Raw genomic sequence first — 24,903 nt, 5'->3', positions numbered from 1 at the left:
ATGGACAAATTAATGATACATATATTAAAACATATAAAAACAATTTCATCTCATAAAAACATACTCCAATGAAAATAAAGTGCTGTGTGCAATATCGGATCTTATTATCCAAGTGGGACACGGGTGGGTAATTAGCAATTTTGTTGGGAACTGGAAATTAATCCGTTCCTTCCAGCGCATGCAACACTTTTCACCAGCGGTGTTGACACTGAGCTCCTGGCAGCTGATCCCGGTCCCTTATTCTCCGTCCGTCACCAGCACATAAGTGTATAGATTGCCAAAGTTCACCAACGCGTTTCGTCCTGTTATCCGGACTTTTTCAAGGTGTATTGACTGAAGGCAATCTCTCTGTTTATAAACCCTACTTCCGTATGCCGGCAGGACCCTAATTAGCGCAATTCCTACAAGTCCCATGGTCCTCTGCCGGCATACGGACTTATGCCGTATTTATAAACAGAGAGATTGCCTTCAGTCAATACACCTTGAAAAAGTCCGGATAACAGGACGAAACGCGTTGGTGAACTTTGGCAATCTATACACTTATGTGCTGGTGACGGACGGAGAATAAGGGACCGGGATCAGCTGCCAGGAGCTCAGTGTCAACACCGCTGGTGAAAAGTGTTGCATGCGCTGGAAGGAACGGATTAATTTCCAGTTCCCAACAAAATTGGTAATTACCCACCCGTGTCCCACTTGGATAATAAGATCCGATATTGCACACAGCACTTTATTTTCATTGGAGTATGTTTTTATGAGATGAAATTGTTTTTATATGTTTTAATATATGTATCATTAATTTGTCCATTAAAAGGGGGGAAATTTGAAATAACTTGCTTCACTATTGCAATTCTTATTCCCTCTTTTTTCATGTGATTGATGCATGGGAGAGAAGCCCCATTACATCCCTATGTGGAGCGCCTGAGAGGTCACGTTTTTAATCTTTGTTGTGAGGTGATGGTGAAGGGTTTTTGAGGGACCCGTAAAAAAACGAATACCACTTGGCAGCTCTAGAAACTGCGCCATTTTGACTACGATACTCATCCTTGTTGTAACAGTTATATTAGCACAGTTCCTGTGCACCCTCACAAACTGTGAATATGGGATGTTATTAATCCGCTTTATGTGGTGACAGCTATTAAAGTGCACTGAACTGTTACTGTCTACTTGTTTGATGAAAATGCTTTTAAGAAAATGTGACTTTGCGCAGATTCTCATTCTGTATATATATATACACACACACACTATATTTATTTTGCTGTGATAATAAACAATTAATGAATAATTAATAAATAATATATGATATCCTTCCGTTCAAATCAAGAGGGTAACGTCAGCGCATCTAAATATATTTTGGTGTAAAAGGTTAAAAAGTTCCCCGACCCCTGTGCTAGGTATTTAATCACAGTGATAATGATTAAAACATGCCCAAGACCAGTGGCGGTTCTTACCTATGGACTGCCCCCACCCCAGGTAAAATCCGCCACAGTAGTGAAGCCAGATGCAGTCTGTGAGACTGCACTAACTTCACTGTAACTGGCAGTGACTTCCTATTGGAAGTCCGACCTGCCAGTCACCAAGGCAGTCCCATTGGGAGGTGTTCTCACCCTCTGAGACTCCTCAGTATGGGCAGCCCATAAAATCCGGGGATAGCGCATATGCAGTACCTACGTCGGTACTCCGTACAAGCCGGTCCTGGTGCCTGTCATCTGTGTTATACAGGTGCCGGGACCCTCATATCCCTTCTATGGGCTGTTGCCGAAGCAGCCGCATGCGCAGTACAGAGTTATGTACAGGCGCTGGGAAGGCAGCACCTGTGTGGCGGGGACAAGGAGGAGGAGCTGTGGCAGCAGGGGGGGGGGGAGGTGCCTGCTTCCTGGCCAGCGGCAGCCCCCCTCCTGCCACGAGGTAGAAGCCACCACTGCTCAAGACCCTCTACTGTTTATTACCAAGGGGGAGATTCTCTAAGAATCTCCGCCCCCCTTCGCAATTATAATTATCGCATATGTTGTAACATATGCGATAATTAAGGCAAAGGACAGCTCTTGCGTTAAGAGCTGTCCTTTGCGGTGAGAGTCGCCGGGTCCCAGCAGGTCCCGGCGGCTCCCCCCTCCCTCCCACACCCGGCGCTGCTGCTGCTGCGCCGGGCTCTCCTCCTCCCTGCACCCGAAAGAGGATCAGTGCAGGGAGGAGGTCACAGGTCCGGGCAGCACAGCTCTGTGCTGCCCGGACACAGGTGAGGGGGCGATGCGGGGATGCGGGGGGTCCGTGCGGGGCGGCGGGGGTCGTTGCGGGGCGGCGGTGGGATGCGGTAGAAGCCCATTGGCTTCTATGGGGCATCGCCAGATTTTTCTGCCGATGCCCCCGCCGCGGTAACCCGGCGGGGGATGCTTACAGCATTACAAAATGCGGTAAAAACCCCGATAACTGGGTTTTTACCGCATTTCTAGCTTAGAGAATCTCCCCCCAAATCTCCCACTTTCTGAATCTCTCATCCTATTAAATTTCACCCTTATTGAGCTTATTTGCCCAATGAATGCATTAAGCGGGAGTTCTGTCCATCAGCCCATTTTGTATAGAGCGTGCCACAAATTTCTGTTTTCCCTGAATCAGGCCCTTAGTGCTTAGATTGCACATTTATTCCTCCTGTATGGTACAGCTAGGAGCCTGAGCAGGGGGGCACCTCTTCTTCTGTGCGCCATATTCATTCACCTATCAGTTTAGGATAAATGCAGAGAGTGTGGAAGAGGAGCGAGGCCTAACAGTCTGGGATTTCTGTATACTTGATATTATTATTAGGACAATGACTACTGGGACTCGGCCTGTTGTATGCACCAGTTACACCGTCACGGCAGATCCCCTTTATCGCAGGCTAGATCATAGAGCCGACATTGTTCTCCTACCACATCTGAGTATGCCTCTGTCATGTGAATCCACTGTCCGCCGGGGAGCCGGGCCTGGTTTTCAAACACCTCCTCCACGAAGCTCATGTGACCGGCGTCACTTCCGTACAGCAATCTGGGGGAGAGAAGACATAACATTGGGGGTTTATCAGACCTGATTGCACGGCTGCGTGGTCTATTAGCAATAGACAAATCTCTGAAATATACCTTAGAATTGAAAACAAGCTGCACGGTTTGTATTAAACGACTCTGGGCCTGCTCACTGGGCTGCAAGTGTTCGGAGCCAACAGATCAGGTAATCCCCCTGCCTCACACATAGGTGACGATTCTGTGGGTGCTCAAGGGCCCCGAGCACCCGCGGAAATAGATGAGTATCCACAGGGCCGAGTCCCACTGCTGGGCCGCTGTATTAACTTGCAAATCTGCAGCTGCAGCAACCGTAGTCGGCCCCCCGCCGGTTGGGAAACAGTATGCCGGGAAGAGTGTATTCCGTCTGCGGCATAACATGTCGCGGACGTGGGCCGGCTTTTTAGTGACCCGGCGGCTGCCGCATTATACACATTCGCGCATACAAGATGCCGTCCTGCGCCATTACCTGAGCTGATTTTCGATGTCGACACCTGAGCTTGTAAACCCCCAATTATTGTGCTGCGCGCTGACCTAATACTCTGTGCAGTACTCAGTTTGGTGCATGTTCCTATGCCTTTATGGCTAGGAGAGTGCGGCATGCGTCTGCCTATGGGTGATGCCAGGCAATGCATGAGAGTACCAGCATTCCCTGCCCAGAGACCCCCCTGCTCATCTCACCCTCACCCTCCCCAGCACTATGCCAGCGGTACTGTTAATGCCGTAGTGTTACACTTACACAATGGGGGTTATTCGCAGCTTTGCGAGTCCGCCAAACCCCGCCTTGCGAATGGTAGCCCGGCCACCACCCATCGCTGCCCTGGCGAAGATTCTGGTCCATGCGAATGGACCACAATAAGGGCCAATGTCACAGTTAAAGCTCCGTGGAATGCCGATCCCAACCGTTCCATTGGCGGATCCCATTTCTCCAGAATACCATTAAAATAATAATAAAATAAAAAAAGCGGCGCAGCTTCCACGTAACTCGCCTCCGTGTTATTCTAGGATGACTCAATGCCGTAATATCTGCTCTCTCGGCTATTTCTCTCTACCTGTGCCGTCTGTGAGACCCGCTTCCAGACGAGGCGTAATAGCTGTCTGTGACCCCAGTTCTCTCAGCGGCCATCGAGTCATTTCTGCAATTTGCGCTATTATACTTACTGCCGTGTTATATTATGCATTACAGCAGTTGGCGGGAAAAGGCCACCAAACACCTGTGTAAGTGACAATTGTGTACCGCGTGGCGCTCGCGATAGTGTGGATAGCGTCGCAGTCTATGTGGCCTAGATTTATTTGCGATCTGAGTGACTGCAATGAATAGGAAGAACCCCCAGCAGCCGGGGATCTGCGGTCCGCTGCACCACGCTGATGAACGCTTTAAGACTTTGGCAAAGATGCTCCGACCGCAAAATAAGAGAAAAAAAATCTATTAACATTTTTATGATGCCTTAAAGCCTAAACTCTGCATTTTCACAGCAATGTAAATCTAGTAATAGAAATCACAAGTTAAAGGATTTACCAAGACTAGCATTTATTAACTCCTACATGGTGGCCTGTGATTGGATTCCTGTATTTATTAACTCCTACATGGCTGCGTGTGATTGGTATCCTGTATTTATTAACTCCTACATGGCTGCGTGTGATTGGTATCCTGTATTTATTAACTGCTACATGGCTGCGTGTGATTGGAATCCTTTATTTGTTAACTCCTACATGGCTGCGTGTGATTGGTATCTGATGTTTATTAACTCCTACATGGCTGCAACTAGGCAACTATACAACCAATCACAAATCATGGAACCAGTTATCAATCATCAACTATCAATCAATCAGCAACCACTGGGCAGGGCCACCAAGAGGGGGGGCGGGTACTAATTACCACGCCTCCCACAATTAGACCACAGCCCCAAACGTTTACCGGGGCTCGGCATACCTCACGGCGGCCCTGCTAGTGGGCACTTGCCAACTATGCAACCAATCAGCAACCATGGGAACCAGTTAGCAATCAGCAACCACGAACCAAACAGCAACCACTGGCAGCTATACAAGCAATCAAAAACAGCAACCAGTTAACAATCAGCAACCATGAACCAATCAGCAGCCAGTCAGCCCCCAAAGCAACAAGGGGGCAGTTGGCAACTATAGAACTAAATAGCAACCATAGCATTTAGCACCAGTCAACAATTAGCAACCATCAACCAATCAGCAGCACAGTGCTTAAGTTTCTGCCTCACACCACTGAGGTCTTGGGTTTGCTTCCCATTTAAGGGCATGTCTGTGTGAAGTTTGTATGGTCTCCACATGTTTACAGGAGTTAAAAATTCAAAATTGTGTGTCAATATATAAAATCAGCATACAATGCACAGGTGATGGATGGGACACTGGCACATGGAGCCGTGGTACCACGAAGCTTGGTAAGGCAGAGGTGGTATTTAAAACCTGCGGGTGCAGCATTGCTGCTGTCCTAATGGTTGTATTCCTTCAACAAAAAGATACAGAATATTCCGATGCCAAGAGACTAAATCTTAGAATAATACTCACTGATAGATCGCAGAGAGCAAGAGAACGGGGTCTGTGATACATTACTAAACTGTACAATTTATCAGCTTATTATAGTATGAAAACAAAGACAGGGATTATGTCACAGCCCTGTCCAAGAATGTGACCCCGCGGAGGTGCCAGGGAGCGCACATAGCCCAGATAGTCCCGGGCCGGGCAGCATGTGCCAGCGCAGCACCGGTGCCCAGCACTGTCTGCTCTTACACGCTGATTAGGGTAACTGGCGAGGATTCAGGATTTACACAGGCACAAAACAGAAACATGTACAGCCTGAACTCACGTCTTCTCGGGGCTGATAAACCAGTCTCCGGCCCACATCCAGCCGCTGGAGGGCTTGAAACTTTCTTTTGGCAACTTGATCTTCCCTGTCACATCTGTGTACTTGGGGTACGTCAGCCCCGTGGTGCCCCAATTGCCCACCAATGCCAGCTTGGTCTGGTTCTCATACTGCAAGACAAAGGGATAGTGTCAGCCTCCGCCTCAGCCTGTGATGTGGAGTGTTACTGTAATGGTGCTGCAGTATGTTACTGTAATGGTGCTGCAGTATGTTACTGTAATGTGTGCAGTATGTTACTGTAGCGGTGCTGCAGTATGTTACTGTAATGTGTGCAGTATGTTACTGTAATGTGTGCAGTATGTTACTGTAATGTGTGCAGTATGTTACTGTAATGTGTGCAGTATGTTACTGTAATGTGTGTAGTATGTTACTGTAGTATGTTACTGTAGCGGTGCTGTAGTATGTTACTGTAATGTGTGCACTATGTTACTGTAGCGGTGCTGCAGTATCTTACTGTAGTGGTGCTGTAGTATGTTACTGTAGTGGTGCTGCAGTATGTTACTGTAGTGGTGCTGCAGTATGTTACTGTAATGGTGTGCAGTATGTTTATGTAGCGGTGCTGCAGTATGTTACAGTAGCGGTGCTGCAGTATGTTACTGTAATGGTGTGCAGTATGTTTATGTAGCGGTGCTGTAGTATGTTACTGTAATGTGTGCAGTATGTTACTGTAGTGGTGCTGCAGTATGTTACTGTAATGGTGCTGCAGTATGTTACTGTAATGTGTGCAGTATGTTACTGTAATGTGTGCAGTATGTTACTGTAGCGGTGCTGCAGTATGTTACTGTAATGGTGCTGCAGTATGTTACTGTAATGTGTGCAGTATGTTACTGTAATGTGTGCAGTATGTTACTGTAGCGGTGCTGCAGTATGTTACTGTAGTGGTGCTGCAGTATGTTACTGTAGCGGTGCTGCAGTATGTTACTGTACTGTGTGAGCAGTATGTTACTGTAATGTGTGCAGTATGTTACTGTAATGTGTGCAGTATGTTACTGTAGTGGTGCTGCAGTATGTTACTGTAATGGTGTGCAGTATGTTACTGTAGCGGTGCTGCAGTATGTTACAGTAGCGGTGCTGCAGTATGTTACTGTAATGGTGTGCAGTATGTTTATGTAGCGGTGCTGCAGTATGTTACTGTAGTGGTGCTGTAGTATGTTACTGTAATGTGTGCAGTATGTTACTGTAGTGGTGCTGCAGTATGTTACTGTAATGTGTGCAGTATGTTACTGTAGCGGAGCTGCAGTATGTTACTGTAGCGGTGCTGCAGTATGTTACAGTAGCGGTGCTGCAGTCTGTTACTGTAGTGGTGCTGCAGTATGTTACTGTAATGGTGTGCAGTATGTTACTGTAGTGGTGCTGTAGTATGTCACTGTAGTGGTGCTGTAGTATGTTACTGTAGCGGTGCTGCAGTATGTTACTGTAGTGGTGCTGCAGTATGTTACTGTAGTGGTGCTGTAGTATGTTACTGTAGCGGTGCTGCAGTATGTTACTGTAGTGGTGCTGCAGTATGTTACTGTAATGTGTGCAGTATGTTACTGTAGTGGTGCGATATGTTACTGTAATGGTGCTGCAGTATGTTACTGTAATGGTGCTGCAGTATGTTACTGTAGTGGTGCTGTAGTATGTTACTGTAGTGGTGCTGCAGTATGTTACTGTAGTGGTGCTGTAGTATGTTACTGTAGCGGTGCTGCAGTATGTTACTGTAGTGGTGTTGCAGTATGTTACTGTAGCGGTGATACAGAGTGTTTCTATAGTGGTGCTGTAGTATGTTACTGTAGTGGTGCTGCAGTATGTTACTGTAGTGGTGCTGCAGTATGTTACTGTAATGTGTGCAGTATGTTACTGTAGTGGTGCGATATGTTACTGTAATGGTGTGCAGTATGTTACTGTAGTGGTGCTGCAGTATGTTACTGTAGTGGTGCTGTAGTATGTTACTGTAGCGGTGCTGCAGTATGTTACTGTAGTGGTGCTGCAGTATGTTACTGTAATGGTGTGCAGTATGTTACTGTAGCGGTGCTGCAGTATGTTACTGTAGTGGTGCTGTAGTATGTTACTGTAGTGGTGCTGCAGTATGTTACTGTAGTGGTGCTGTAGTATGTTACTGTAGCGGTGCTGCAGTATGTTACTGTAGTGGTGCTGCAGTATGTTACTGTAATGTGTGCAGTATGTTACTGTAGTGGTGCGATATGTTACTGTAATGGTGTGCAGTATGTTACTGTAGTGGTGCTGTAGTATGTTACTGTAGTGGTGCTGTAGTATGTTACTGTAGTGGTGCTGCAGTATGTTACTGTAATGGTGTGCAGTATGTTACTGTAGTGGTGCTGCAGTATGTTACTGTAGTGGTGCTGCAGTATGTTACTGTAATGTGTGTAGTATGTTACTGTAGTGGTGCTGTAGTATGTTACTGTAGTGGTGCTGCAGTATGTTACTGTAGTGGTGCTGTAGTATGTTACTGTAGTATGTTACTGTAGTGGTGCTGCAGTATGTTACTGTAATGGTGTGCAGTATGTTACTGTAGTGGTGCTGCAGTATGTTACTGTAGTGGTGCTGCAGTATGTTACTGTAATGTGTGTAGTATGTTACTGTAGTGGTGCTGTAGTATGTTACTGTAGTGGTGCTGCAGTATGTTACTGTAATGGTGTGCAGTATGTTACTGTAGCGGTGCTGCAGTATGTTACTGTAATGGTGTGCAGTATGTTACTGTAGTGGTGCTGTAGTATGTTACTGTAGTGGTACTGCAGTATGTTACTGTAATGGTGTGCAGTATGTCACTGTAGTGGTGCTGCACTATGTTACTGTAGTGGTGCTGCAGTATGTTACTGTAATGGTGTGCAGTATGTTACTGTAGTGGTGCTGCAGTATGTTACTGTAATGGTGCTGCAGTCTATTACTGTAGTGGTGCTGCAGTATGTTTCTGTAATGTTAACAAAATTAACCCTAGAATGTCTGTGTGTGCGTGTACATGTGGTGGGGAATATAGATTGTAAGCTCCAGGGACTGATGTGAATGTTCCAATATTCTCTGTAAAGCGCTGCGGAATATGTGTGTGCTATATAAGAAACTGGTAATAAATAAATGGCGAAGTACCGCCAGTAACCACTAGAGGCCGATGTACAGTCCAAATTACTCCTTAACAGAAAGTGAAAGCAAAATGACATGTTTCACAACTTACGGTTTCTGCAAAGACGGAGAGCTTCCCCATAGCAAACTGATTGAACTCCTTCTGGTCCACAGCCAGCCCCATCCATAGCTGTACCCGGAGCTGCGCTGGCATCTTCACCCCTTGGTTTCCTTCTTGTGGAAACTGAAAATAAGAATATTCCAGACAGAAGAGGTCAGAGGCAGATGTGCAGAGACATGGTTATACAGGGGCATCCTGCATGCATGTGTGACCCAGTGCTGGGTCCTAGGACACAGCATCACATAACTTGTGACAACATCGGCCAACTGACTGACCCATGGGGTTACACAGAGCGAACGCCCACCAGATATCCTTCCAAAAGGCCAGGAAATCTAAGTGGGACGATAGAGATTCTGGCCTTGGCACTCCAACAAAATGGTGGCGATGGTAGAGGTTTGTGAAAATGGCTGCTGGCGCTGCTCCCAAATGGCTGCGGACTAGTAATTATTTTACATCTGTAGTACTGTACATGGCATGCGCAAAGTACAGGCCACTAGTGTTATTTGTATCACCACTGCCTCAGGTTATATACTGGCACTAAAAACAATATTATATTAATAATAATAATAACAAGCATGACGTTATTATTGTTATTTTATATTTATAGGGCACCAAAGAGATTCTGCATTGCCTAACGGAGGTGGTCAGAGATCCCAGCACCTGCGTACAGCGCACAGTGGTGGTAACAGATCCCAGCACCTGTGCATGGTACACAGCGGTGGTAACAGATCCCAGCACCTGCGTACAGTACGCAACAGTGGTCACAGATCCCAGCACCTGCATACAGTACGCAACAGTGGTCACAGATCCCAGCACCTGCGTACAGCACACAGCGGTGGTCACAGATCACAGCACCTGTGCACAGTACACAGCGGTGACAGATATCAGCACCTGCATACAGTGCACAGCGGTGGTCACAGATCCCAGCACCTGCCTACAGCGCACAGCGGTGGTCACAGATCCCAGCACCTGCGTACAGTGCACAGCGGTGGTCACAGATCCCAGCACCTGCGTACAGCACACAGCGGTGGTCACAGATCACAGCACCTGTGCACAGTACACAGCGGTGACAGATATCAGCACCTGCATACAGTGCACAGCGGTGGTCACAGATCCCAGCACCTGCATACAGTACGCAACAGTGGTCACAGATCCCAGCACCTGCGTACAGTGCACAGCAGTGGTAACAGATCCCAGCACCTGCGTACAGCACACAGTAGTCGTCACAGATCCCAGCACCTGTGCATGGTACACAGAGGTGGTCACAGATCCCAGCACCTGTGTACAGTACGCAGCGGTGGTCACAGATATCAGCACCTGCGTACAGTGCACAGCGGTGGTCACAGATCCCAGCACCTGCGTACAGTGCACAGCGGTGGTCACAGATCCCAGCACCTGTGTACAGTACGCAGCGGTTGTCACAGATCCCAGCACCTGTGTACAGTACGCAGCGGTGGCCACAGATCCCAGCACCTGCCTACAGTGCACTGTGGTGGTTACAGATATCAGTACCTGCGTACAGTGCACAGTGGTGGTCACAGATCCCAGCACCTGCGTACAGTACACAGCGGTGGTCACATATCAGCACCTGTGCACAGTACACAGCGGTGGTAACAGATCCCAGCACCTGCCTACAGTGCACAGCAGTGGTCACAGATATTAGCACCTGTGCACAGTACGCATCGGTGGTCACAGATAGCACCTGTGCACAGTGCACAGTGGTGGTCACATATCAGCACCTGTGCACGGTACGCATCGGTGGTCACAGATCCCAGCACCTGTGCACGGTACGCAGCGGTGGTCACAGATATCAGCACCTGTGCACAGTACACAGCAGTGGTCACAGATATCAGCACCTGCGTACAGTACACAGCGGTGGTCACAGATCCCAGCACCTGTGCACAGTACACAGCGGTGACAGATATCAGCACCTGCATACAGTGCACAGCGGTGGTCACAGATATCAGCAACTGTGCACAGTGCACAGCGGTGGTCACAGATATCAGCACCTGCATACAGTGCACAGCGGTGGTCACAGATCCCAGCACCTGCATACAGTACACAGCGGTGGTCACAGATCCCAGCACCTGTGCATGGTACACAGTGGTGGTCACAGATCCCAGCAAATGTGCACAGTACACAGTGGTGGTAACATATCAGCACCTGTGCACAGTACGCAGCAGTGGTCACAGATATCAGCACCTGTGCACAGTGGTGGTCACAGATCCCAGCACCTGCGTACAGTACACAGTGGTGGTAACATATCAGCACCTGTGCACAGTACGCAGCGGTGGTCACAGATATCAGCACCTGTGCACAGTACGCAGCGGTGGTAACAGATCCCAGCACCTGCGTACAGTGCACAGCGGTGGTCACAGATATCAGCACCTGTGCAGGGTACGCAGCGGTGGTAACAGATCCCAGCACCTGCGTACAGTGCACAGCGGTGGTAACAGATCCCAGCACCTGCCTACAGTGCACAGTGGTGGTCAAAGTCACAGATATCAGCACCTGTGCACAGTATGAAGCGTTGGTAACAAATCCCAGCACCTGCCTACAGTGCACAGCGGTAGTCACAGATATCAGCACCTGTGCACGGTACACAGCAGTGGTCACAGATCCCAGCACCTGCGTACAGTGCACAGCGGTGGTAACAGATCCCAGCATCTGTGCACAGTACGCAGCGGTGGTAGCAGATCCCAGCACCTTCGTACAGTGCACAGCAGTGGTCACAGATCCCAGCATCTGCGTACAGTACACAGCGGTGGTCACAGATCACAGCACCTGTGCACAGTACACAGCGGTGACAGATATCAGCACCTGCATACAGTGCACAGCTGTGGTCACAGATCCCAGCACCTACGTACAGTACACAGCGGTGGTCACAAATCAAAGAACCTGTGCATGGTACACAGCAGTGGTCACAGATATCAGCACCTGCGTACAGTGCACAGCGGTAGTCACAGATCCCAGCACCTGCATACAGTGCACAGCGGTGGTCACAGATATCAGCACCTGTGCACAGTACGCAGCGGTGGTAACAGATCCCAGCACCTGTGCACAGTACACATCGGTGGTAACAGATCCCAGCACCTGCGTACAGCGCACAGCGGTGGTAACAGATCCCAGCACCTGCGTACAGTGCACAGCGGTGGTCACAGATCCCAGCACCTGCGTACAGTACACAGCGGTGGTCACAGATCCCAGCACCTGTGCACAGTACACAGCGGTGACAGATATCAGCACCTGCATACAGTGCACAGCGGTGGTCACAGATATCAGCACCTGTGCACAGTGCACAGCGGTGGTCACAGATATCAGCACCTGCATACAGTGCACAGCTGTGGTCACAGATCCCAGCACCTACGTACAGTACACAGCGGTGGTCACAAATCCCAGAACCTGTGCATGGTACACAGCGGTGGTCACAGATCCCAGCACCTGTGCACAGTACACAGCGGTGGTCACAGATATCAGCACCTGCGTACAGTGCACAGCAGTGGTAACAGATCCTAGCACCTGCGTACAGCACACAGTAGTGGTCACAGATCCCAGCACCTGTGCATGGTACACAGCGGTGGTCCCAGATATCAGCACCTGTGTACAGTACGCAGCAGTGGTCACAGATATCAGCATCTGCGTACAGCACACAGTAGTCGTCACAGATCCCAGCACCTGTGCATGGTACACAGAGGTGGTCACAGATCCCAGCACCTGCCTACAGTGCACAGCGATGGTCACAGATCCCAGCACCTGTGTACAGTACGCAGCGGTGGTCACAGATATCAGCACCTGCATACAGTGCACAGCGGTGGTCACATATCAGCACCTGTGCACGGTACGCAGCGGTGGTAACAGATCCCAGCACCTGCCTACAGTGCACAGCAGTGGTCACAGATATCAGCACCTGTGCACAGTACGCAGCGGTGGTAACAGATCCCAGCACCTGCGTACAGTGCACAGCGGTGGTCACAGATATCAGCACCTGTGCAGGGTACGCAGCGGTGGTAACAGATCCCAGCACCTGCGTACAGTGCACAGCGGTGGTAACAGATCCCAGCACCTGCCTACAGTGCACAGTGGTGGTCAAAGTCACAGATATCAGCACCTGTGCACAGTACGAAGCGTTGGTAACAAATCCCAGCACCTGCTTAGAGTGCACAGCAGTGGTAACAGATCCCAGCACCTGCGCACAGTACACAGTGGTGGTCACAGATCCCAGCACCTGCCTACAGTGCACAGCGGTGGTCACAGTCACAGATATCAGCACCTGTGCACGATACACAGCAGTGGTCACAGATCCCAGCACCTGCGTACAGTGCACAGCGGTGGTCACAGATATCAGCACCTGTGCACAGTACGCAGCGGTGGTAACAGATCCCAGCACCTGTGCACAGTACACATCGGTGGTAACAGATCCCAGCACCTGCGTACAGCGCACAGCGGTGGTAACAGATCCCAGCACCTGCGTACAGTGCACAGCGGTGGTCACAGATATCAGCACCTGCGTACAGCGCACAGCGGTGGTAACAGATCCCAGCACCTGCGCACAGCGGTGGTAACAGATCCCAGCACCTGCGTACAGCGCACAGCAGTGGTAACAGATCCCAGCACCTGCGTACAGTGCACAGCGGTGGTCACAGATCCCAGCACCTGCCTACAGCGCACAGCAGTGATAACAGATCCCAGCACCTGCGCACAGTACACAGTGGTGGTAACAAATCCCAGCACCCTTGTACAGTGCACAGCAGTGGTAGCAGAACCCAGCACCTGCACACAGTACACAGTGGTGGTCACAGATCCCAGCACCTGCGTACAGTGCACAGCAGTGGTAACAGATCCCAGCACCTGTGCACAGTACGCAGCGGTGGTAACAGGTCCCAGCACCTGCGTACAGCGCACAGCGATGGTAACAGATCCCAGCACCTGCGTACAGCGCACAGCGGTGGTCACAGATCCCAGCACCTGCTTACAGTGCACAGCGGTGGTAACAGACCCCAGCACCTGCGTACAGTGCACAGCGGTGGTCACAGATCCCAGCACCTGCTTACAGTGAACAGCGGTGGTAACAGATCCCAGCACCTGCGTACAGTGCACAGTGGTGGTAACAGATCCCTGCACCTGCGTACAGTGCACAGCGGTGGTCACAGATCCCAGCACCTGCGTACAGTGCACAGCGGTGTTCACAGATCCCAGCACCTGCGTACAGTGCACAGCGGTGGTCACAGATCCCAGCACCCTTGTACAGTGCACAGCGGTGGTAACAGATCCCAGCACCTGCACACAGTACACAGTGGTGGTCACAGATCCCAGCACCTGCGTACAGTGCACAGCAGTGGTAACAGATCCCAGCACCTGTGCACAGTACGCAGCGGTGGTAACAGGTCCCAGCACCTGCGTACAGCGCACAGCGATGGTAACAGATCCCAGCACCTGCGTACAGCGCACAGCGGTGTTCACAGATCCCAGCACCTGCTTACAGTGCACAGCGGTGGTAACAGACCCCAGCACCTGCGTACAGTGCACAGCGGTGGTCACAGATCCCAGCACCTGCTTACAGTGAACAGCGGTGGTCACAGATCCCGGCACCTGCGTACAGCGCACAGCGGTGGTCACAGATCCCAGCACCTGCGTACAGCGCAAAGCGATGGTAACAGATCCCAGCACCTGCGTACAGCACACAGCGGTGGTCACAGATCCCAGCACCTGCGTACAGTACATTATGATGAATAACAATGTTTGTTTGGCAATTTTCACACCTATTTTGACAAATTCACTTGCCTTTCAAAGGGTTAAACCGAGGGATTTGCACTAGAAGATTTCGGACCCCCGGCAACTATAACATACAGCGCTATAGTCCGATAATGAGAAATGCACCCATTTAAAATAAAGCGGTACTTATGTATTATCTGGGCTCCCATGTTAAATGCACCCCATTTTTTCATACCCCTACTATCCAAGTACGCATGGAGTTGATTTTATATAGTGTGGCGAGCGCAGCGAGCCACCGTGCCCGAATCGTGGTGAGCGCAGCGAGCCCTGCGAGGGGACGTGGTCTCATAAGAAAAACGGGAGCCCAGATATTACATAAGTACCAATAAAACATTATAACTAGTGAATATTGTATCACTGTCTCTTGTCTGGAACCTTCATTTATTTTCATGGATTTTGCAATCTGAAGCGAGAACATTCTGCTGTGACTCTGATCTCAGTCACATCCAATCTAGTACAAGCCCCGCTGACCTCCGCCAGTGCTCTCCTGCCCGGAGCTTGCGAGTGGGGGGGATAAAAGCGTGGGGGGGAGGAAAGTGGGGGGGGGCACATACTTTCAGAAATATGGCCTGAAGTTTTCCGCAGTTCTTGCCGCAGCACTTGGACCCGTTCCTGGAGTAAAGGACCTGGTGGGTTGGCATTCTGTAATAAGCCACACGCTTGTCTCCTTGTAACATCCAAATCACTATATCTGGCAGGCTGTTCTGCGGCTGCAATGTGGATTTGCAAAGTATTAGTGCTGCCTTCCAACACACACATAACAAAATACAGCTGAAAATTGGAAAATGATGGAAAAAGAACCACAACCTAGACAGGCATCATTAATGTTTAGTAATATCTGTACAAAAGACTGAACACACAACACATCGGCGCCCCTTGCCAGAGATGGAAACGCTAGAGGAGGCCAAAAGAACCGAATGCCCATAGCTCCAACCTCGCTGATGGACACACTTGGCGCACGTTCCCGGGACCACCTACCCTTAACCCCAGAAGTGACCTGGAAGATCCTGGAACCCACCAGAGCCTTAGACCGTCCTACAGATCCTTCTACGGATATTCCTGTCCGAGGTGACCTAGCGCCACCACCGCAAACTAGGAACCAGCCACACGTGGGTGGAACTGCTGAGGTCTTGGCTGTTAATAATGTTGTTTCTTTAGGAATTAATATCACACAGAGCCGGATTACTGAGACACATTCAGAAGCAGCGGAGCATCAAAGCCTGGTATCTGCACTTCTCTGTAAAATAAAATGTTTATGGCGTATTCCAGGACGCTCTGCGTATTTGTGTAGGAGACCGACATCTCCTGGACTTCGCTCAGCACCGCGGATTTTTTAATAATCGACCAACTTCCAATTTTATAAAATTATAGCAACCCCGTGACTCATGTGTCAGCGAAATGTGTTTCTAATTGTCCTCCGTTACCCTGAGTGCGTCGGACGGGTCCAATGGAGATACAGATATATATATTTTTGCGGATAATTAAATGATTCTGTAGTGGGCTTAATCCGTGGCCTTTATTTTACATCCAACGGAAAAAATTACAGCTCCAACTACAACTACCAGATCTCATAGATGGGTTAGAGCAGGCATGCCCAAACTGCGGCCCTCCAGCTGTTGTGAAACTACTCATCCCAGCATGCATTGCCATAGTTTTAGCATTCCCTCATAGCAAAACTGTGGCAAAGCATGATGGGACTTGTAGTTTCACAACAGCTGGAGGGCCACAGTTTGGACATGCCTGGGCTAGAAGGTGATGTGTCTGGAATGTACCAGATACGAGACACGATGTGGATGTAGCTGACCCGCCGACGGTAAGGCACATTGGGGTAGATGTATGAAGCAGTGATAAGGGAGGAGAAGTGATAAAGTGCCTGGTACTTTATCACCGGCCAATCAGCTCCTGAATGTTAAGTTCTAGGCTGGGTTTAAAAAGGAATAGCTAGGAGCTGATTGGCCGGTGATAAAACACCAGGCACTTTATCACTTCTCCTCCCTTATCACTGCTTCATACAGTACATCTACCCCATTATGGCCTAGTATGATGTCCATTTCCGGCATTGGATAACTTGAACTGTTCAACCAACACTCAGAAAAGGATTATGGGGCCCATTTATTATTTAATATTTGCTAAGGGACACGGTCGCTAGGTCGAAACTATGAAGGTCGACATACATTAGGTTAGGGGTGGGCAATAAGCGCCGACATTTGAGCCGACATACGCCAACAGGCGGTATTTCATACCCTACCATCCACTAGGGCGTGGAAGGTGAATATGATAGTGTGCAGAGCTTTTGACTGTCGACCTTCCCGTTGTCGGTCTAATGCTTGTGTCGACAAGCCCCAGTCACTGTGTCTGCACGGTAATACAGCCGCCGACGTGATCGCATATTGCAATGTGCTCCTAGGTGATAAGATCCCGCCCAGATCACATGGAATATGCCATCCATAATAAATGTCTTACTCAGTATACTGGGAAAGGAGGAGAACGCTGGACAGCACAAAGGTTACAGGGTCTGGTTTGGGGGCAGTGTTCCATTTAAAGACCCTTTCCAAAAGGATGTATGGGATAGTAGGGCGCAAGTTGTGTGAACCAGAACAATTCCAACTGTATATATAAATTGGAAACAATTTGAACGACCGGTTAAACATTTTGAATTACTGCAGCTTTAAATCTGCAGCCGAGATGGACAAACTGTCGCCTATACACCTAAACTCGCACCCTGTTACGTAAGCCCCTCCCCTCCTATCTACAGATCTCACCGAGCTGCGTGATTTATCATGGTGGCTTCTAGATTCTAACGAACCACTTGTACCTTCTATAGAATACTTTGTATGCACATCGCACAATTGCACCTCCATGTCCGCTGACTCTATAGGTATAGTTAGTACGAGCGGTTACCTCCTCCGCCATGGCTTTAAGTCTCAGGAGCCAATCCTCAGCCTGCTCAATCACATCCATGAGGTCACACTCCTCCATCTTTATTTTCTGGGCAGACTGGATTATCTGTTCCAGATTGGTCCGTCGGAAGCGAAACAGATAAAGATCGAGTTGAGTGGTTCCAGGTATTGACGGAACATCTGGCAATGGATGGCTGTACACAATGAAAGAGATAATATAGGGGAAAAGTCAGTAGCAGCATCAACCAATCAGCTCCTAGCTGTCATTTTTTTTCAAATGTAGCCTATAACATGGCAGCTAAGAGGTGATTGGCTGCTACTTTATCTCTCTTCACACACAGTGCTAAATCTCCTCCTCCTCCTCCAAATCTCCTATTGACATACACAGGTCCAGGATGATGTACCTCTGTTACAGCTAAGATATCCTCGGGAATACATCTAAGAGCCCTGCCTGGTTATAAATGGCTGCAACCAGGCTGCTAAATGTACCTGCAGTCGCTGATGACATCATCCATCAGACGTGTGAAAATCGAATCCAGGTCATACGTAGAATTCTTCGCTTTAACGGCAAGATGGACTCTTTTCAAGTTATTTTCCTGTAAGACAGAAGAAATGTGTGCAGTTCATATATCCAGATATAATCAAAATACCTCTACTCCACATATATATCCAGATATCACCAAGATACCTCTACTCCTCATATATATCCAGATATTGCCAAGATACCTCTACTCCTCATATATATCCAGATATAACCAAGATACCTCAGCTCCTCATATATATCCAGATAGAACCAAGATACCCCTACTCCACATATATATCCAGATATCACCAAGATACCTCTACTCCTCATATATATCCAGATATCGCCAAGATACCTCTACTCCTCATATATATCCAGATATAACCAAGATACCTCAGCTCCTCATATATATCCAGATAGAACCAAGATACCCCTACTCCACATATATATATCCAGATATAACCAAGATACCTCTACTCCTCATATATATCCAGATATAACCAAGATACCTCTATTCCACATATATTTCCCGATATAGCCAATATACCTCTACTCAACATATATATCCAGATATAACCAAGATACCTCTACTCCACATATATATCCAGATATAACCAAGATACCTCTACTCCACATATATATCTAGATATAACCAAGATACCTCTACTCCTCATATATATCCAGATATAACCAAGATACCTCTGCTCCTCATATATATCCAGATATAACCAAGATACCTCTACTCCACATATATATCCAGATATAACCAAGATACCCCTACTCCACATATATATCTAGATATAACCAAGATACCTCTACTCCACATATACATCCAGATATAACCAAGATACCTCTACTCCACATATATTTCCAGATATAACCAAAATACCTCTACTCCACATATATATCCAGATATAACCAAGATACCTCTACTCCTCATATGTATCCAGATATAACCAAGATACCTCTACTCCACATATATATCCAGATATAACCAAGATACCTCTACTCCACATATATATATCCAGATATAACCAAGATACCTCTACTTCACATATACATCCAGATATAACCAAGATACCTCTACTCCACATATATATCCAGATCTAACCAAGATACCTCTACTCCTCATATATATCCAAATATAACCAAGATACCTCTACTCCACATATATATCCAGATATAACCAAGATCCCTCTACTCCACATAAATATCCAGATATAACCAAGATACCTCTACTCCTCATATATATCCAGATATAACCAAGATACCTCTACTCCACATATTTTCCCGATATAACCAAGATACCTCTACTCCACATATATATCCAGATATAACCAAGATACCTCTACTCCACATATTTTCCCGATATAACCAAGATACCCCTACTCCACATATATATCCAGATATAACCAAGATACCTCTACTCATATATATCCAGATATAACCAAGATACCTTTACTCCACATATATATTCAGATATAACCAAGATACCACTACTCCACATATATATCCAGATATAACCAAGATACCTCTACTCCTCATATATATCTAGATATAAGCAAGATACCTCTACTCCTCATATATATCCAGATATAACCAAGATACCTCTACTCCTCATATATATCCAGATATAACCAAGATACCTCTACTCCTCATATATATCCAGATATAACCAAGATACCCCTACTCCACATATATATCCAGATATAACCAAGATACCTCTACTCCTCATATATATCCAGATATAACCAAGATACCTCTACTCCACATATATATCCAGATATAACCAAGATACCTCTACTCCACATATATATCCAGATATTACCAAGATACCTCTACTCCTCATATTTTCCCGATATAACCAAGATACCTCTACTCCACATATATATCCAGATATAACCAAGATACCTCTACTCCTCATATATATCCAGATATAACCAAGATACCCCTACTCCACATATATATCCAGATATAACCAAGATACCTCTACTCATATATATCCAGATATAACCAAGATACCTTTACTCCACATATATATTCAGATATAACCAAGATACCACTACTCCACATATATATCCAGATATAACCAAGATACCTCTACTCCTCATATATATCTAGATATAAGCAAGATACCTCTACTCCTCATATATATCCAGATATAACCAAGATACCTCTACTCCTCATATATATCCAGATATAACCAAGATACCTCTACTCCTCATATATATCCAGATATAACCAAGATACCCCTACTCCACATATATATCCAGATATAACCAAGATACCTCTACTCCTCATATATATCCAGATATAACCAAGATACCTCTACTCCACATATATATCCAGATATAACCAAGATACCTCTACTCCACATATATATCCAGATATTACCAAGATACCTCTACTCCTCATATATATCTAGATATAACCAAGATACCTCTACTCCTCATATATATCCAGATATAACCAAGATACCTCTATTCCTCATATATATCCAGATATAACCAAGATACCTCTACTCCTCCTAAAGCTTGGTTTTATGAAGAGCTTTATTAAAGCAAAGTATCAAAGTGGATTGGAATTACATACTACAAAACAATTACATCCTGAGGACCAGTGATACTAAGATCAAAGAGGGTATCCTTGTAGGACCTCAAATAAGAGAATTGGTCCAAATTGAGAGGTTCGATGGTCGGTGGAATCGGTGATAAAGTTGCGTGGGACTCTGAAGAGTAATTACCGGACCTTCTGATGCTGCTGTAGCCCTGACTGAACTCACCAAGTTGTCTATGGCATACTGCAGAATGTTCTGCGCGTCCGTCCGGAAGCTGATATCTTCCCAGTACGACGACAGGACGACCACAGGTTTTACATTGCCCCAGGGGAGGTAGTAGTACTGGCAGCCTGAAATATAAATGATAGTCAGGCAGAGAGAAAAGGGGCACACCACAGCATTACCTGCATCAGCTTAATACACAATGGGCCTAATTCAGGTTGGCTCAGTAAGAAGCGAAATTCACTGCTTACCAATCGCTGAAACGCTGCACGGTCACCCTAGCAGGAGAAATCATTCGATGGTCACCGACCATCGAATGATTTCTCCTGCCTTCGGAAATAAAAGTCAGTCTGAACTTTTTAGGTCCTCGCCGAAGACAGGGCAGACACTGATGTCGGCCGCCCCACTTGAGCAGGGAACGCACAGTATTTTCATGGCGATGTCCATAAAATCCTGGACGTTCCCCTGCTCTGAGCCGATGTCTGCCCAGCTACGCCCCCTCCCTTTGCTACTTGTGCGAACACCTCAGCGCGTGTGATACTCACCACAGGCATGTGAACAGGGGGGCAAGACATGCCTAAATATGAGCACGTGCAGACGCCCCACCATCAGAACGGGGATGAATTCGATTCAGGCCCCTATGTAAGAATTTCCTATCTGTGAGGGGTTAGGGGCAGATGTATGAAGCAGTAATAAGGGAGAGGTGAGGCAGGGGAGAAGTGGCCCATGGCAACCAATCAGCACTGAAGTAACATCTGTAATGTGCATAATATAAAATTATCAGCTTATTGGTTGCCATGGGCCACTTCTCCTCTGCCTCACTACTCCCTTATCACTTCTTCATACATCTACCCCATAGTATGTAGAATAAAACATTACTCATCTTTTACTACGTACAGTGGTCACCTTATAAGACCTAACTCACGTACAGCGGTCATCCTAAAAGCAATCTCTGGAGCTACGGCAATGGATACAGTACTTGTGTCAGTATGGGCACTGATGACATTCCCATGTGGCCACCTCAGGTCTGGCATTACTTTGTGTGCTGGAGATCTGGAGGCATGCACAATGTACAGCGATGCCTGGCGCGGCCCTCCGCCAATTAGAGTGCTTTATAGACTGTGCATGTTTATACTCTGTGTGCATTACCTTTATTTATTGGCAATTATAGGCCTATAGAGTGGAAGCAGCTCATACATTAGGCCCGGTCATGTCGTCCACCCGTGACTCTTACCATCGAACACGGCCCTGCTGTACTGAGTAGTAGAGGCCAGGGGTAAGCAGGTGGTGTCAAACTTATTGCCGTAGTTCCCGATGCTGACTTCAAACTGGATGGCGTCGTCCACGTCCTGCAGCATGGTGGCCGAATAGAAGGCAGCGAACAAACAGTATTTCCGTCTCCGGAGGAATTTCTGGGGGATAAAATATTCAGTGAACTTTTCCGCAACCCAAACATCGGACAATATTAGTATAAAGGGCTAAATTACAGTCAGAACTTCTCCCGTACGTCTCCAAACTGCTGGATATCACTGATTAGCCTCTACTACCCCTCCCATTCCATCCATCACTATCCCCAACCTGTGTCCAACTTCTCCATACACCAGAACAGTAGGGATAGCATGTGGCCAGCCACAGGATCTGTGTCATATAATATACAGCAGGAGGCCGCAGGTACCCCGGAGTCACGTGACAGTGTATAGTAGGGATAGCATGTGGCCGGCCACAGGATCTGTGTCATATAATATAGAGCAGTAGGCCGCAGGTAGCCCGGAGTCATGTGACAGTGTACAGTAGGGATAGCATGTGGCCGGCCACGGGATCTGTGTCCTATAATATACAGCAGGAGGCCGCAGGTAGCCCGTAGTCATGTGACTGTGTACAGTAGGGATAGCATGTGGCCGGCCACGGGATCTGTGTCCTATAATATAGAGCAGGAGGCTGCAGGTAGCCCGGAGTCATGTGACTGTGTACAGTAGGGATAGCATGTGGCCGGCCACGGGTTCTGTGTCATATAATATAGAGCAGGAGGCCGCAGGTAGCCCGGAGTCACGTGACAGTGTACAGTAGGGATAGCATGTGGCCGGCCACGGGTTCTGTGTCATATAATATACAGCAGGAGGCCGCAGGTAGCCCGGAGTCATGTGACAGTGTACAGTGGGGATAGCATGTGGCCGGCCACGGGATCTGTGTCATATAATATAGAGCAGGAGGCCGCAGGTAGCCCGGAGTCATGTGACAGTAGGGATAGCATGTGGCCGGCCACGGGATCTGTGTCATATAATATACAGCAGGAGGCCGCAGGTACCCCGGAGTCACGTGACAGTGTACAGTAGGGATAGCATGTGGCCGGCCACGGGTTCTGTGTCATATAATATAGAGCAGGAGGCCGCATGTAGCCCAGAGTCACGTGACAGTGTATAGTACGGATAGCATGTGGCCGGCCACGGGATCTGTGTCATATAACATAGAGCAGGAGGCCGCATGTAGCCCGGAGTCACGTGACAGTGTACAGTAGGGATAGCATGTGGCCGGCCACGGGTTCTGTGTCATATAATATAGAGCAGGAGGCCGCATGTAGCCCGGAGTCATGTGACTGTGTACAGTAGGGATAGCATGTGGCCTGCCACGGGTTCTGTGTCATATAATATACAGCAGGAGGCCGCAGGTAGCCCGGAGCCATGTAACTGTGTACAGTAGGGATGGCATGTGGCCGGCCACTGGTTCTGTGTCATATAATATAGAGCAGGAGGCCGCAGGTAGCCCGGAGTCATGTGACAGTGTACAGTAGGGATAGCATGTGGCCGGCCACGGGTTCTGTGTCATATAATATAGAGCAGGAGGCCGCAGGTAGCCTGGAGTCATGTGACAGTGTACAGTAGGGATAGCATGTGGCCGGCCACGGGTTCTGTGTCATATAATATACAGCAGGAGGCCGCAGGTAGCCCGGAGCCATGTAACTGTGTACAGTAGGGATGGCATGTGGCCGGCCACTGGTTCTGTGTCATATAATATAGAGCAGGAGGCCGCAGGTAGCCCGGAGTCATGTGACTGTGTACAGTAGGGATAGCATGTGGCCGGCCACTGGTTCTGTGTCATATAATATAGAGCAGGAGGCCGCAGGTAGCCCGGAGTCATGTGACAGTATACAGTAGGGATAGCATGTGGCCGGCCACGGGATCTGTGTCATATAATATACAGCAGGAGGCCGCAGGTAGCCCGTAGTCATGTGACTGTGTACAGTAGGGATAGCATGTGGCCGGCCACGGGTTCTGTGTCATATAATATAGAGCAGGAGGCCGCAGGTAGCCCGTAGTCATGTGACTGTGTACAGTAGGGATAGCATGTGGCCGGCCACGGGTTCTGTGTCATATAATATAGAGCAGGAGGCCGCAGGTAGCCCGTAGTCATGTGACAGTGTACAGTAGGGATAGCATGTGGCCGGCCACGGGATCTGTGTCATATAATATAGAGCAGGAGGCCGCAGGTAGCCCGGAGTCATGTGACAGTGTACAGTAGGGATAGCATGTGGCCGGCCACGGGTTCTGTGTCATATAACATAGAGCAGGAGGCCGCAGGTAGCCCGGAGTCATGTGACAGTGTACAGTAGGGATAGCATGTGGCCGGCCACGGGATCTGTGTCATATAATATACAGCAGGAGGCCGCAGGTAGCTCGGAGTCATGTGACTGTGTACAGTAAGGATAGCATGTGGCCGGCCACGGGATCTGTGTCATATAATATACAGCAGGAGGCCGCAGGTAGCCCGGAGTCATGTGACAGTGTACAGTAAGGATAGCATGTGGCCGGCCACGGGATCTGTGTCATATAAT

At 48.1% G+C, this 24,903-nt stretch overlaps 1 protein-coding gene across 9 annotated transcripts in view; it reads right to left on the bottom strand.

Annotated features, from left to right (window-relative positions):
* The window catches only part of DYSF (dysferlin), a 248,303-nt gene that overhangs the window by 124,858 nt on the left and 98,542 nt on the right, over window positions 1–24,903 (bottom strand). For all 9 annotated transcript variants that reach the window (XM_083187755.1, XM_083188146.1, XM_083187910.1 and 6 more), the window contains 8 exons: window positions 22,309–22,486; window positions 21,078–21,202; window positions 18,262–18,368; window positions 17,774–17,966; window positions 15,427–15,582; window positions 9,092–9,223; window positions 5,866–6,032; window positions 2,901–3,015 (listed from right to left, as the gene is read on the bottom strand). In XM_083187755.1, coding sequence (XP_083043881.1) covers window positions 2,901–3,015; window positions 5,866–6,032; window positions 9,092–9,223; window positions 15,427–15,582; window positions 17,774–17,966; window positions 18,262–18,368; window positions 21,078–21,202; window positions 22,309–22,486 — 1,173 coding nt within the window. The remainder of the gene's footprint in view (window positions 1–2,900; window positions 3,016–5,865; window positions 6,033–9,091; window positions 9,224–15,426; window positions 15,583–17,773; window positions 17,967–18,261; window positions 18,369–21,077; window positions 21,203–22,308; window positions 22,487–24,903) is intronic.

The sequence above is a fragment of the Crinia signifera genome, chromosome 1 (genome assembly GCF_055691185.1).
Source record: "Crinia signifera chromosome 1, ASM5569118v1, whole genome shotgun sequence".
NCBI lineage: Eukaryota > Metazoa > Chordata > Amphibia > Anura > Myobatrachidae > Crinia > Crinia signifera.
Note: the sequence above shows the minus strand (reverse complement) of the source record. Positions and strands in the feature narration are given on the sequence as shown.